Source organism: Hyla sarda, chromosome 7, assembly GCF_029499605.1.
Source record: "Hyla sarda isolate aHylSar1 chromosome 7, aHylSar1.hap1, whole genome shotgun sequence".
NCBI classification, from domain to species: Eukaryota; Metazoa; Chordata; class Amphibia; order Anura; family Hylidae; genus Hyla; species Hyla sarda.
The window spans coordinates 100,435,805-100,449,515 of record NC_079195.1 but is presented as its reverse complement, the minus strand read 5'-3'; the positions used below and the strand labels follow the sequence as shown (position 1 = coordinate 100,449,515).

Here is a 13,711-nt window from a genome sequence, read left to right as displayed (position 1 = left end):
GTTCATTCGTCTTGTTATTTGCCTGTTACAATAGATTTGCTGTCATGTTTTAAGCTAGGTATAACAACTAGGCCTAGTACATCTTCAGGCTATAATATTTGTATCACTGTTGCTCATGTACACAGGCTGTTACATTAGCTTCATTTTAACGGTTCTCATGTTCTTGGAACAGTCAAGCCTAGACTATCACGATAGCTTTGTGTCTGTTCAGGTATCTTGGTCTAAGTTCAGGCTGTCACGGTTGTTTCACTATTATGCTGTGTGCTTAGGATGCGTGTTACTGCGTCACTCATAAGTCATCAAGTACACGCCATCAATTCACACGTAAACTGTGTAGGTACCTGTGTGAGTGCAGGTATGTGGGTATTTGTGGTACTTTCAGGTTTGATACACTAAGGCCTTGCTCGTTTTCTATAGCATCCTTACTGTTTTCTCATATTCAGGTCGACTGGCTTAGGCTGTCTATGTTAGCGCTACCAGGCATATGTTATATATAGGTTTGCCATGTTGTTTCGCAGTTGTTTTGGCATTTCTGTTGTGCTTATGTTTTCATGTCGATTATGTTTAGGCTGTTGCATATGGTGGTTGTCCCTCAATGCAAGTCTATGGGAGGGGGCGTGACAGCTGTCACGCCCCCTCCCATAGACTTGCATTGAGGGGCTGGGTGTGACGTCACATGGGGGCGGAGTCGTGACGTCACGATCTTCCGTCCCGGTGGTGGAGATGGACTCAGCCTGAGGACCTCCAGCGGTTCTGGAAGCCACTACAGGTGGGTGCTGCATGGTAGATCCAGGGGGTCCCCAGCAGGGGGACCCCGGCGATCTGACATCTTATCCCCTATCCTTTGGATAGGGGATAAGATGTCTAGGGGTGGGGTACCCCTTTAACACAAATTCCTTCTGTCATTGTTGCCACTTGTAGTATGTCAGGATGTTACCATATGTTCATTTAAGCTTTCTTTTTACCTATCCGCTCTGTTATACTTTGCCACTTAGACTTTAGGCTATTTGATTGGCAACATGTGTTCACTTTAGAGAAGGTATTCAGATTATCCTGGTTCAACATAATGTAGTAAGGAGCAGGTATGGTTAAATTAAGTAGCTTGTCATTTATGAGGGTTACAACGTGCGTACTTCACACACAATGTAAACCGTGGTCACTGCTTTCCAAGTACTTATTCATGTTGTTACAATTAGCATATTGTACTATGTCACTCTCCATGTATGGTAGTCTTCGGTGGTCATATGATTACTCAAAGATCCTCACGGTACAGATATTACATTTTCTCTGTATCTTTAATTACCCTACCATTTGGATTTTGCCCACTTTATAGGCGTACTTTCATTCGCCGGCTAGGGCACAATTCAAGCCGCTTATTGTATATATAAGGTAAGTCTTAGTCATCACGCTTGGTCAACCTCAGGTCACGATTTATGTTGCATTGTAGTATAGAGGTAGTTAGGCTCGAGGCTTTCTGATAGTTGTCCTGACCACAAGTGTTAGGCTTAATTAGCCGTATTTGTGGGAGGGGCAACTCATTCACACAGCACTCAAAGGCAGCAGTAAACGTCATCCTCAATTATGTCTAATGTGTCACTGGTGTGTTAGGCTTTAACACCTGTTGTGGGAGGGGCTACTGTGCCTACTTAAAGCACTCAGGTCGTCTCCTACACTGACGTAGTCGCGGCTTGCTCCACCCGACCCACCCTTTTTTATTTATTCTTTCATACTTACCTTTTTACAGCCTTTATAGGCGTACTTTCATTCGGTGGCTAGGGCACTTATTGTGTATAAGTAAGGTAAGTCTTAGTCATCATGCTTGGTCAACCTTAGGTCACGACTTGTGCTGCATTGTAGTATAGAGGTAGTTAGGCTCGAGGCTTTCTGATAGTTGCCCTGACCACGAATCTATTTTATCATCTCACCATTTTTTTGGATACCACTGGTGTATATCCATATAATCTCCCTGGCACCCTTAATGTGCCTGCCTGATATATATATATATATATATTTATATATATATATATATATATATATATATATATATATATATGCACCATTTTCTATATCATTCTTGACATCACAAACATGTATACGTATAGCGCGGACAGATGATGGCTCATACATCATTCTCACTCCTTGTATAAATGTATGTATCTACATTTCTCCTGGTGACATCATTAATCATGGAATAGTACATCTCCCCAGCATTGTTTTAACCACCCCCCCGAACTAAACACCACTTCTGTGCCTCTTTTGAAGTGCTGCAGAGCCTCCCCATGATGCGCATGCTCGCATCTCACTGGTCAGATTGCCTGCATGTAATCTCCGCCATCCAATTGACCCGGCCGCGTCACGTGACTGCAGCCTCTAGCTACAGCATTCCTAGCAACTCCAGCCTCAGAGTGAGACACGCCCTGAGTATCTACAGCGCTGCAGAAGTGCTAAGAATGAAATAAAACCATAGTTTTTCCTCACCATAATTAAATCATATTCATACCCTCTACTGTTCACTAACATTGAACACTGATTTGGCATATGTTTAACATATTTATTTACACTATATACTGCATGAAAGCTGTTACACTGTTTGGTGCCAGATCACACTGTATTTAAACATGTGTTTAACCCCTGTTCTGTTATGCTGATCTGAGGAAGAGGGGGCTACCCTCGAAATGCCTCATCTATTTTATTTTACTTTAGTTTTGTTTTAGTACAATAAAAGTGATCCATACGTGAATCTTTTACAACAAAAAATTTCTGTGATGTTTGAGCTAGCAGCGCCTGGAATTGATGGTCTCATTTCTTCTACACACTCTGCATTCTAGCAGACCAGAGAAGTCTATTGCAGATAACCCTGATCAGTGCTATGCCTATGCATAGCACTGCTCAGTATTAGAAATTTAAAGATTTCTATAAAAAGTCCCCTAAGGGAACTGAAAGATTATTAAAAAAATAAAGGTTTAATAAAAGTAAATAAGCCCCTCCCCCAATAAAATTAAAATTCCCCTCTTTTCCCATTCCCCCCCCCAAAAAAAAAATGAAAGGAAAAATTAATATAAATCAACTTATTTGGTATCGCCATGTGTGGAAATCCGCAAAGTCCAAAATTGCTGATATTCATCCACATTACATCCAGAAATAAAAAGAATAAAATAATCAAAAAGTCAAATAATCATAAGTCACTTTCTCCAAGTTTTTTTCTCCCATCAGTAAAAAGTCCAGAAAAACTGCCAGAAAAACGGCCACAGCTTTTTCCTGCGTTTTTGGCAGTTTTTCTGGACTTTTTTCTGGTGTGTGGAAGCCAATTTTGTATCCTGTGGCAGTTTTTTTCACTGACTTCAGGGTGCTACTCCATGGGTCAGATGCAGAGGACTATATTGGATTCTGTGGACTACATCGATGACCAGCATTTTTTTTCTTTTAATAAAATGGTTAACGAAGGCTGTGGGGGAATGTTTTTTTTTAAATAAAAAGAATTTCAGTGTGTTGTGTTTTTTTCGGGCTATGTAGTGGTAGCCATCCTAAAGACAGAATCCATTACTAAGTCGGGACTTAGCATTAGCCCCAAAAACAGCTAGAGTTAACCCCCAATTATTACCCTGGTGCCCACCGCCACAGAGGTACCAGAAAAAAACGGTACCAACAGGCCCAGAGCGTCAAAAATGGCACTCCTTGCATAGGTGGTTACAGGCTGCTGATATTTAACCTCTTAAAGGGGTACTCCGCCCCTAGACATCTTAAGATGTCAGATCGTGGGGGGGGGGGGGGGGGGGCGCGTGGGACCTCCGGGATCTCGGCTGCGGCACCCCGCTATCATTACTGCACAGAGCGAGTTCGCTCTGTGCGCAATGACGGGTGATACAAGGGCCAAAGCATCGTGATGTCATGGCTCCGCCCCGTGTGACATCGCGGCCCGCCCCCTTAATGCAAGTCTATGGGAGGGGACGTGACGGCTGCCACGCCCCCTCCAATAGACGTGTATCAAGGGGGCGGGCCGTGATGTCGCGAGGGGGCGGAGCCTGTATTGCCCGTCATTGCGCACAGAGCGAACTCGCTCTGTGCAGAAATGATTGCAGGTTGCTGTAGCCGAGATCGAGGGTACCCATTTAAGGACGGTCCCAGTAAATAACGCGGGGTCATGGCGTGTTACCATCCCGGTGGCTAATGAGAGCCGGGACCCTGGGCTAATAGCGTGCAGCACCGATCGTTGTGCCGCACACTATTAGCCCTTTAGACGCGGCGAGCAAAGTTGATTGCCTCGTCCAAAATGAAAGTGAGAGCTTCCCAGCAGCTCAGTCTGGCTGATCGGGACCATAGCGATAAAATTGCAATGTCCCAATCAGCTAGCATGCGAGCGGAGGTCCCCTCACCTGTCTCCGTCGCAGCCGATCGGCGATTGATTGCTCCAAGCCTGAGATACAGGCTTGAGCAATTGACCGCCTATAACACTGATCAATGAAAAGCTGTGGCTTTGCAGGGATCAGTGTAAAAGATCAGTGTGTGCAGTGTTATAGCCCCCTATGGGAGCTATAACACTGCAAAAAAAAAAGTGAAAAAAAAGTTAATAAAGGTCATTTAACCCCTTTCCTAATAAAAGTTTGAATCACCCCTCTTTTCCATAAAAAAAAACAGTGTAAGTAAAAATAAACATATGTGGTATCACCCCATGTGGAAATGTCCGAATTATAAAAATATATAGTTAATTAAACCGCACGGTCAATGGCGTACGCGCCAAAAAAATTCCAAAGTCCAAAATAGCGTATTTTTGGTCACTTTTTATATAATGAAAAAATTAATAAAAAGCGATCAAAAAGTCCAATCAATACAGAAATGGTACTGATAAAAACTTCAGGTCACGGCGCAAAAAAAGAGCCCTCATACCAGCCCGTATGCGGAAAAATAAAAAAGTTATAGCGGTCAGAAGATGAGAATATATATATAAGTGATACCGCCCAAAGGGTTAACAAACACTGTCAGGCAGTGTAAGTTAACTCATTCTTTGCTGGACTGATGCATAGCACAGCCCAGCAAGAGGATAAGTGGACAATTGATGTATACACATTGCAGGCTTACTGGTAATTCTTGCTGGGCAGTAAATATATGGCATATATCTACTGGCAAGCATCAGGTGTGCTCCCAACTCTATAGCCATCAGCACAGCATGCTACGATTTGCCAAAACTGCCAGATCACAGCAAAACACAGCGGTCAGGGGAAAAAATGCCAAATCTAAAAACGCAAAGTGGGCTTGGCATTTTGAGTTTCCCTGTTGACTCCCTGCTATCATCTGGCCACGGGACAGTATGGGTATTTTTTGGGGCTAAAATGGAAACATATTTTTTTGGTTGCTCTATAAATTTTATGGTACAATTAAAGGTGTCATTACTAAGCACAATTAGTGGCACAAAAAGACAAGGTCTGTAGCTGAAAAAAATTATGGCTCCTAAAAGGTGGGGAGGAAAAAATGAAAATGTAAAAATGAGAACTTCCCTGTTCTCAAATGGGCTGTGTCCTTTAGAGGTTAAAGGGGTACTCCACCCCTAAACATCACAGGGGTCTTTCGGTGCACGGAGCGAACTTCGATCTGTGCCAGATGACTAGTGATGCGGCTCCGGAGGCTCGTGACATCTCGATTACACTCTCTCTCTCAATGCAAGTCTATGTGCATGACGTCACAAGGGGTGTGGTCCCTGGGTGCTGCAGGGAGATCACGGGGGTCCCAGTGGCGGGACCCCCACAATCAGACATTGTATCCCCTATCCTTTGGACAGGGGATAAGATGTCTAGGGGAGAAGTACCCCTTTAAACTTCTACCTAATGCCTACAGCATTTTTTTTGTGGTAAAAGCAGCAGAAAACACTACGAACATTTGGCATTTTTCTGAAAAATGCAATATGTGAAACTACTCTAAGGCTCTATTCACGTGTGCAGTACCCTGTGCCTATTTGATTCTGTGTTCAGCTATTTAGTTTGAATTGAAATCTGCAGCATCAAATGTGCGCAGGATACTGTTCCTATGTTTACACCCTAAATCACTATAAATTCATTAGTTTTTGTGTTGCTATATATTTGAGAGCCTTTACATTTATCTATTTGCATTGTAGAATAGATGGCATGATACATTTCTTCTGTGGGTGATTCTATTGATGAATCATCAGTCTTCTCATTTCTTCTTTTCTGTGGTATGTTTCTAGTTAAGGAACTAGAAAATCTGTAACTTGAATATTTGTTGCAAAATTTCCTTGTTTCTAATTCTGGTCTTGAACCACAAAAAAAAAAAAAAAAATATATATATATATATATATATATATATACATATATGTATATATTTCAACACATTTTGCTTGAGAGCTCTGAAGAAATGGATGCTGTTTTTTATCTGGTGTGCGGAGCCTTTTTCATCTCCTATTCTCCATGTCTTGGCATGCTAAGGAAGCACTGTGACATTATAGAGCATGAATATTTTGATACATACAATTCTAAAATGTCCATAGATTTTGGTGGATTTGACAAACTAAACTTCAGCCTTGGAGCCGTATGTACTTTCTTTAAAGCTTCTACAATAGAACACTTAGATGAAGTTCCTGTGACTGCAGACTGGCTTTACCTGGAGATATACACTGTCAGCCTTAAATCACAAGCTTTTTCTCATCTAACACACATAAGTTATATCTATATATCTGGCTATTTTGTGATTTCACCAGTGGTCTTTTTTGGGCTTAAGAAACTCTCTGTTTTGTGGCTACAACAGAGAAGTATCGAAATTATTGAAGAACTTGATCTGAATGGACTTTCTATGTTGCAAGAGCTGAAATTAAGTGGTACAAACTTTTCCTCTCTGAACAAATCCATATTCGACAACCTTCATCAACTGAAACAACTTATACTGGAGTCCAATTCCATTGATACTTTATCATCAGTAACTCAATACCTTCCTAAACTGGAAAGTCTTAAAGGATTATCTATAATTAATAATGACATGAGAGCATTAAGAGAGACAGATTGCCTTATGACAGAATTCCCTACTGGTAAAATCAGTCCTATACATTTTAACATAACCTATCTAAACCTTGATGGATTTCAGACTATTACGCTAGAAAACAACTCACTGTGTAACTTTCCAAGGCTATCCTATTTTAAACCTGGTATACATTTTTCAATTCTAGATGCTTTAAAAAATTCTGGGATCCAAGTAGTTGACTCATTTTCATTTTTCCGTTCTCAATTTACTGAATTCCACATTTGTATGTATGTATCACTCTTTCAGATACAGGAACTCGAGCTGGCAAATAATGACATAGGGGTTATCGATACATCCAATGGGTCTTGCAGCAAACTACGTGTCCTAGATTTATCATTCAACAATATTAAAAATGTGACTGCACTAGAAATGAAGAAATTAAAAAAGCTGATGGAGATCAATTTGTCAAATAATAAAATTACCAACATTGAAATATGTTTGGAAAATACCACCATGGAGCTTGTTAATCTGAACTTGTCATTTAACTATTTAACTTCTTTAACACAACATCAATTTAAATGCCTTGAACTCCTAAAGGCACTTTCACTGAATGACAATAAAATTCAGATGATAAGTAAATATTCATTTGATGGTATGAAGACACTGGAAGTTCTATACCTAGACAATAATGATTTCTACAGTTTAGCTGAATTTGCATTTGCAGGTCTATTTTCTTTAAAACATCTGACCCTGAATGAGAATTTCTTAGAAGAAATTGATGATTGGGCTTTTAAGGATTTAGGAAAGCTTGAAGAAATTGCGCTAGACTTTGAAAGCATGGAGTCCATGTGGTGGTCTCGGGATTTGGTGTCACTAAAAAAGATGTCATTGAGAACACTTGATGTATTTTTGTATCTTGAATCTCAATTTTTCAACCATTTTGATGCCTTTGAAAGTTTGAGCATTGAAACACAGAATGTGTTCATAGATAGCTGTGATGAGTTTCCATTTTACAAAGTAAAATACCTATCTTTAATAAATATCATTGATTTTTTCTGTGAGCTAGAACCGGGGATAGCACTGGAGAAATTTACCAATTTGGAAAAGATATATTTGAAGGCAGACGTACAATCTAAAAACAGCATCCTTGATTCTCATCTGAAAAATTTTTCAAAACTTTCTTTTTTCCACTTTGAAAATACAAATAGTATTGTTGATGGCTCACCGGTAAATGTAGATAAACTGTTTCTAGGCTTGGAAAACCTCCAAACTCTGCATTTAGTAAATTTAGGAATAGAGGACTACAGTTCAAGTATGTTGTTCCATGATTTAAAATCAGTCAAATTTTTAATGATAGAACATGAAAAAATCTACATATTTCCAGACAACATGTTTACTCATATGGTCAGCCTAAAATATGTTTTTTTGCCAGAAACTCGTTTTTCTTGTAAATGTGATCTTTCATGGTTAGTTCAGTGGATGGCCTATGAAAAACAAGTTTCATTCCTTGACTTTTATAATAAGCTTTGTTTTGTTAATGCTCAAATAGAAGATTCTCACTTAGTGTCCTTCTTAGAAGACAACTGTAACTCAGAGCTAGGTTTTATTGCATTTATAGCTACTCTAGTCAGTACTTTGATGTTTATGTGTATCTCTCTCTACTATGAAAGTATATGGTGGTATATATTGTATATTATGTATAAAATCAAAGCTTGGCTTAAACACAGGTATAGAGAAAGAGACCACTATGAGTATGATGTGTTTGTTTCGTATAACACCCATAATGAACCGTGGGTTATTGAGCAGCTTCTTCCAAACCTGGAGCAAACTGGTCCTCCTTTCTTTAAAGTGTGTATCCATAATCGAGACTTTGAGATTGGTAGAGACATTGTAGAGAACATTGTAGACAGTATATATAGCAGTAGGTGGACAATCTGTGTTATCACTCGAAGTTACCTTCAGAGTAACTGGTGCTCCATGGAGATAAGAATGGCAACGTACAGACTTGTAGCAGAGAGTAAGGATTCCCTTATTCTGTTATTCCTGGATAATATCCCTACAGAAGAACTTCAACAATACCACAAACTCACTAAGATTATAGAAAAGAAAACCTATTTGAAGTGGCCAGGAGATGGAGATGGGCAGCAGCTTTTTTGGGCCAGACTACGGAGCGTTATAGCTAGTCATGCTGAAGATAATCAGGAGCCATAGAAATGTAGGTATACATTAAAATTGATTTGTGCATATAGTAGGTAACCACTATGTATTACATTGTATTCCTTTGTCAAAGGAAAACTGTGAGCTTGCTCCCCCTGCACTAACCAGTGGTACTGGCTGATAGTGCAGGGGACGCTGATCAGTTTGATGCCTACTGTGCCCGGATCCGCCCAACCGTTCTGCCGAAATCTTTGTTTTTCCGTATATGCTAATTAGGTGCTATCTGGCACAGGCGGGGTAACTGGCAGTCTGACATCAGCGCCGCTCGTCCGCAGCATCGCCCAGCTCATCAATATTCCTCCCCTCCCACTGCCTCTCCCTCTTCTCCCCGCTCTGTAATGAAGAGGGAGATCAGGGCGGATCTGGGCACAGTAGGCATCAAACTGATCCACCGCACATCAGCCAGTTCCGCTGGTTAGTGTGGGGGGAACAAGCTGACAGTTTTCCTTTAAGTAGGTTTAATATTCTGCATTGTGGATTTGTGATTGATTTCACCACTTCTGTGGTGAATCTGCAACAAAATCTGAATGTAAGGCATGCATTGCTTGCTGTGTATATATGACACATCTGCATGGAATAAGGGCAGCATAAAATATAAATATGGCCCTGCTCCTTTCCCCCCAAAAATAAAAAAATAAATAAAAAGGAAATGATTCATCACAAAATGCCAGTTTGTTAGTGTTAGGCATAATGTTTTGGCCATTATTTGTAGCCAAGGAGTGGCTTTCAATGTAGTGCAAATCTTTCCATTTTAGTTTTTCTTTGGAACAGTTTCTGGCTACAAATACTGGCCAAAATATCATGGGGGAATTTCTTAAACTCTGTGCCTTGTGAGAAATATGTTGCAACTTTTTACTAATCTCTAAATCACTCGCCAGATAGGTAGAGATAAGAGGGGGGTAGAGGGGGTATGGTTTCTTGCAAAAGGGGTCACCGCCCCCCACGTGCTGAATTCACTATAATTTACGCTTTCTAGCACTCGTAAATTGTAGTGGAAATTCCCACAAGCAGCGCCACATGCGCCTGAATTTATCAAAATGCGTGTGCACCTTTAAAGAGTACCTGTCACAAAAAAAACATTTTATATTTTGTATATATATATGTGTGAAGAGGAAGAAGGGCAGAAGTGCACCCTGGCAGGCATCAGATGACATTGCGCCTGCTGGGCCACGCCTCCTTCCTCCCTCGCTCATGGCAGGATCTGAAGCAGCCACAGGGGATGAAAAAAAAGTATTTATAGGCGGTTTGGGGTACAAAAAAAGACAGGGATAGAGTCAGTGAGAGTCAGAGACAGATGTGGAGGGGGGATTACGGACAGTTTAGTTGATGATAGGTACTCTTTAACCCCTTAAGGACACATGACGTACTGGAACGTCATGTGTCCGCTCCCAATCTATAACGCGGGGCCACGGCGTGGCCCCGCGTCATAGCGGGTCGGGCCCGGCCTCTAACAACGGCCGGGACCCGTGGCTAGTAGCGCGCGGCATTGATCGCAGTGCCGCGCGCTATTAACCCTTCAGAATCGGCATTCAAAGTTGAACGCCGCGTCTAAAGTGAAAGTGAAAGTGTGCCGGTTAGCTCAGTGGGCTGTTCGGGATAGCCGTGGCTATGGGACCTATAACACTGCAAAAAAAAAAGTGAAAAAAAAAAAGTGAATAAAGATCATTTAACCCCTTCCCTATTAAAAGTGTGAATCACCCCCCTTTTCCCATAAAAAAAAAACACAGTGTAAATAAAAATAAAATAAACATATATGGTATTACCGCGTGTGGAAATGCCCGAATTATAAAAATATATCATTAATTAAACTGTAAGGTCAATGGCGTGCGCGCAAAAAAATTCCAAAATCCAAAATAGTGCATTTTTTGTAACTTTTTATATCATGAAAAAATGAATAAAAAGTCCATAAGTCCTATCAATGCAAAAATGGTACCGTTAAAAACTTCAGATCACGGAGCAAAAAAATGAGCCCTCATACCGCCCCATACACGGAAAAATAAAAAAGTTATAGGGGTCAGAAATGACAATTTTAAACTTATTAATTTTCCTGCATGAAGTTATGATTTTTTCCAGAAGTATGACAAAATCAAACCTTTATAAGTAGGGTATAATACCTACATAATAAATATCAGGTGTCATTTTTACCGAAAAATGTACTACGTAGAAACGGAAGCCCCCAAAAGTTACAAAATGGCGTTTTTTTTTCAATTTTGTCTCACAATGATTTTTTTTTCTGTTTCACCGTAGATTTTTGGGCAAAATGACTGACGTCATTACATAGTAGAATTAGTGGCGCAAAAAATAAGCCATCATATGGATTTTTAGGTGCAAAATTGAAAGAGTTATGATTTTTTAAATGCAAGGAGCAAAAAACGAAAATGCAAAAACGGAAAAACTTCCGGTCCTTAAGGGGTTAATAAATCCAGTGTAATCCTACACTGGAATGTTCATGCATTATACAGCCATGTCTTGTACTGCAGTTTAGTCTATTAAAAGGACCAGAAGTGAGTTTTAATATTTTAATATTAGGTATGAGGTAAAAATGCTGATATATATGTTCATATAAATATATATACGTTTATTGATTCTTTCACCTATTGGTTTAACCAATATAAAAATATAAATAGCCTTCCACAGATATCAGTGTAAAAGTAATAGTTACAATAATGTACAATTGTAATAATTTTCTTTTTAATTTTAGAAAAAACTAAAGCTGGAACATGACTGTATCTGAAGTCCTTACAGTTCATCATACAGTTTTATTAATCAGTCTCTGCCAATCTAAGAGCTATACAGATGACTCTAGTTTTGTGGACCCTTCTATACTATAGGCTGCAAAAATATGCTAAATATTTGTTGTAGACAAAGGATAGCCTTTTAATATCATTTTAAAGTTGATTTATTGATTAAATCTATGTAATAAATTGTTTTTTTCCCTCATATTTATAAATGGGTCATTTGCTAAGGTGCACCAGCAACGTTTGCGCAGAAATTGTGATATTGCTCAAATATGGCCATTTCTGCACAAAAATGTGCACCTTTTTAAGAATGTATGCCACTTACTCCAAAATGGCATGAAGGGATGAAGGAGGCTGGAAGGGGACTCAGCTTTGCATGGAAGGGGAGTGCCAAAGGTGTGCCCTCCTTGAATGAGATTTTAGGGGCGACTTGTGACACCTAAAATAGCAGAAATATACACCAGCTTATAGCTGGCGTATATTTCTTTGACAAGCGCAATCGCAGCCACAGAGCTGCAGGATGTACTTAGAGGCATGCACCCCTTAGTAAATCCAGTGGAGAAAAAATGGACGGAGCTTGCCTAATGTACTGTGCATCAGGACACTGCACATGGCACATGATCCCTATTGTCTTTTCTGTGGGGACTAGGGACTACAAGTGCACTCATATAATATACCGCCCAGCAAATGAGCTGTGGGTCAGTCAGCTGCAGCGACACTAATTACACCTCCCAGTGGAAGTATATTTAAACTGTGGTGTTTATGGTGCAATAAGGCAAAATAAATTTACAAACCTAAAAAAAAGAGTGTGACCTGTTGGGAAGGGGCGTAACTGGATGGGTAAGGGGGAGTGGTTTCACAACCTGACCTATTTACTATTGAATTTACAGAAAATCCTGTGAATAAATGGCTTGAAATTTCCACCAAGAAAAAGCTGATTTTCCCCACTTGTAAATTTGTAAATCCCCATAGTGAATAAAGTGTAATCCTGCAAGTCGGAAACAACATTTCACACTAGTAAAAACTCAACACTGTCAGTAAATCAGAGCCATTAAAAAAGTCCAGGGCTAAGAAATGTGGGGGAGATTTATCAAAACCTGTCCAGAGGAAAAGTTGCCCATTTGCCCATAGCAATCAATCAGATCTCTTCTTTCAGTTTGCAGAGGCCTTGTTAAAAATGAAAGTGATCTGATTGGTTGCTATGGGCAACTCAGCAACTTTTCCTCTGGACAGGTTTTGATAAATCTTCCCCTGTATCCCTATCCGCAGGATAGGGGATAAATGTCTGATCGAGAGGGGTCCGACCACTGGGACCCCTGCAATCTCTCATATGGGGCCCTGACTCTGCACTGCTAGTGCAAGTTTCATACCCAGCACATCAGCTGGTCCCTCCATTGATCACTATGGGAGAGGCAGAGACACAGGAATGCTTTGTTTCCTCCTCTCCCATAGAGATGAATGGAGGGTATTTGTTTGTACAAGCTGACCTGCCGTGTGCGAAATGTCACACGCAGCAGCTGAGGTGGGACTGAGTCGCGTGGGGTCCCAGCGGTCTGATAAATTTCTAAGCTCAGAATATCTTCTTTAACCACTTAGGGACCATGGGTGTACCTGTACGCCCGTGTGAATTTCGGTCCCCGCCTGGCGTGGACCGGACTGGGGTGACTGCTGATATCGATCAGCAAGACACCCCACGCAAATGCTCAGGGGGGTCATCAGACCCCCCATATCAGCGATCGCTGCAAATCGCCGGGGAATTCACACCGGCGATTTGTCTGAGACACCCACGATCC

The 13,711-nt window shown here is 40.6% G+C and overlaps 1 protein-coding gene across 1 annotated transcript; it reads left to right on the top strand.

Annotated features, from left to right (window-relative positions):
• The first annotated feature begins 6,363 nt into the window (after positions 1-6,363).
• LOC130282203 (toll-like receptor 13) lies at positions 6,364-12,137 on the top strand. The gene is made up of 2 exons (XM_056530218.1): positions 6,364-9,178; positions 11,882-12,137. The coding sequence occupies exon 1, from the start codon at positions 6,364-6,366 to the stop codon at positions 9,172-9,174; it is 2,811 nt and encodes a 936-aa protein (XP_056386193.1). The 3' UTR covers positions 9,175-9,178; positions 11,882-12,137.
• The last annotated feature ends 1,574 nt before the right edge of the window (positions 12,138-13,711 follow it).

Bases quoted from the DNA above. Each gene is read 5' to 3' on its own strand.
- LOC130282203 (XM_056530218.1), top strand. From the start codon at position 6,364: ATGGATGCTGTTTTTTATCTGGTGTGCGGAGCCTTTTTCATCTCCTAT.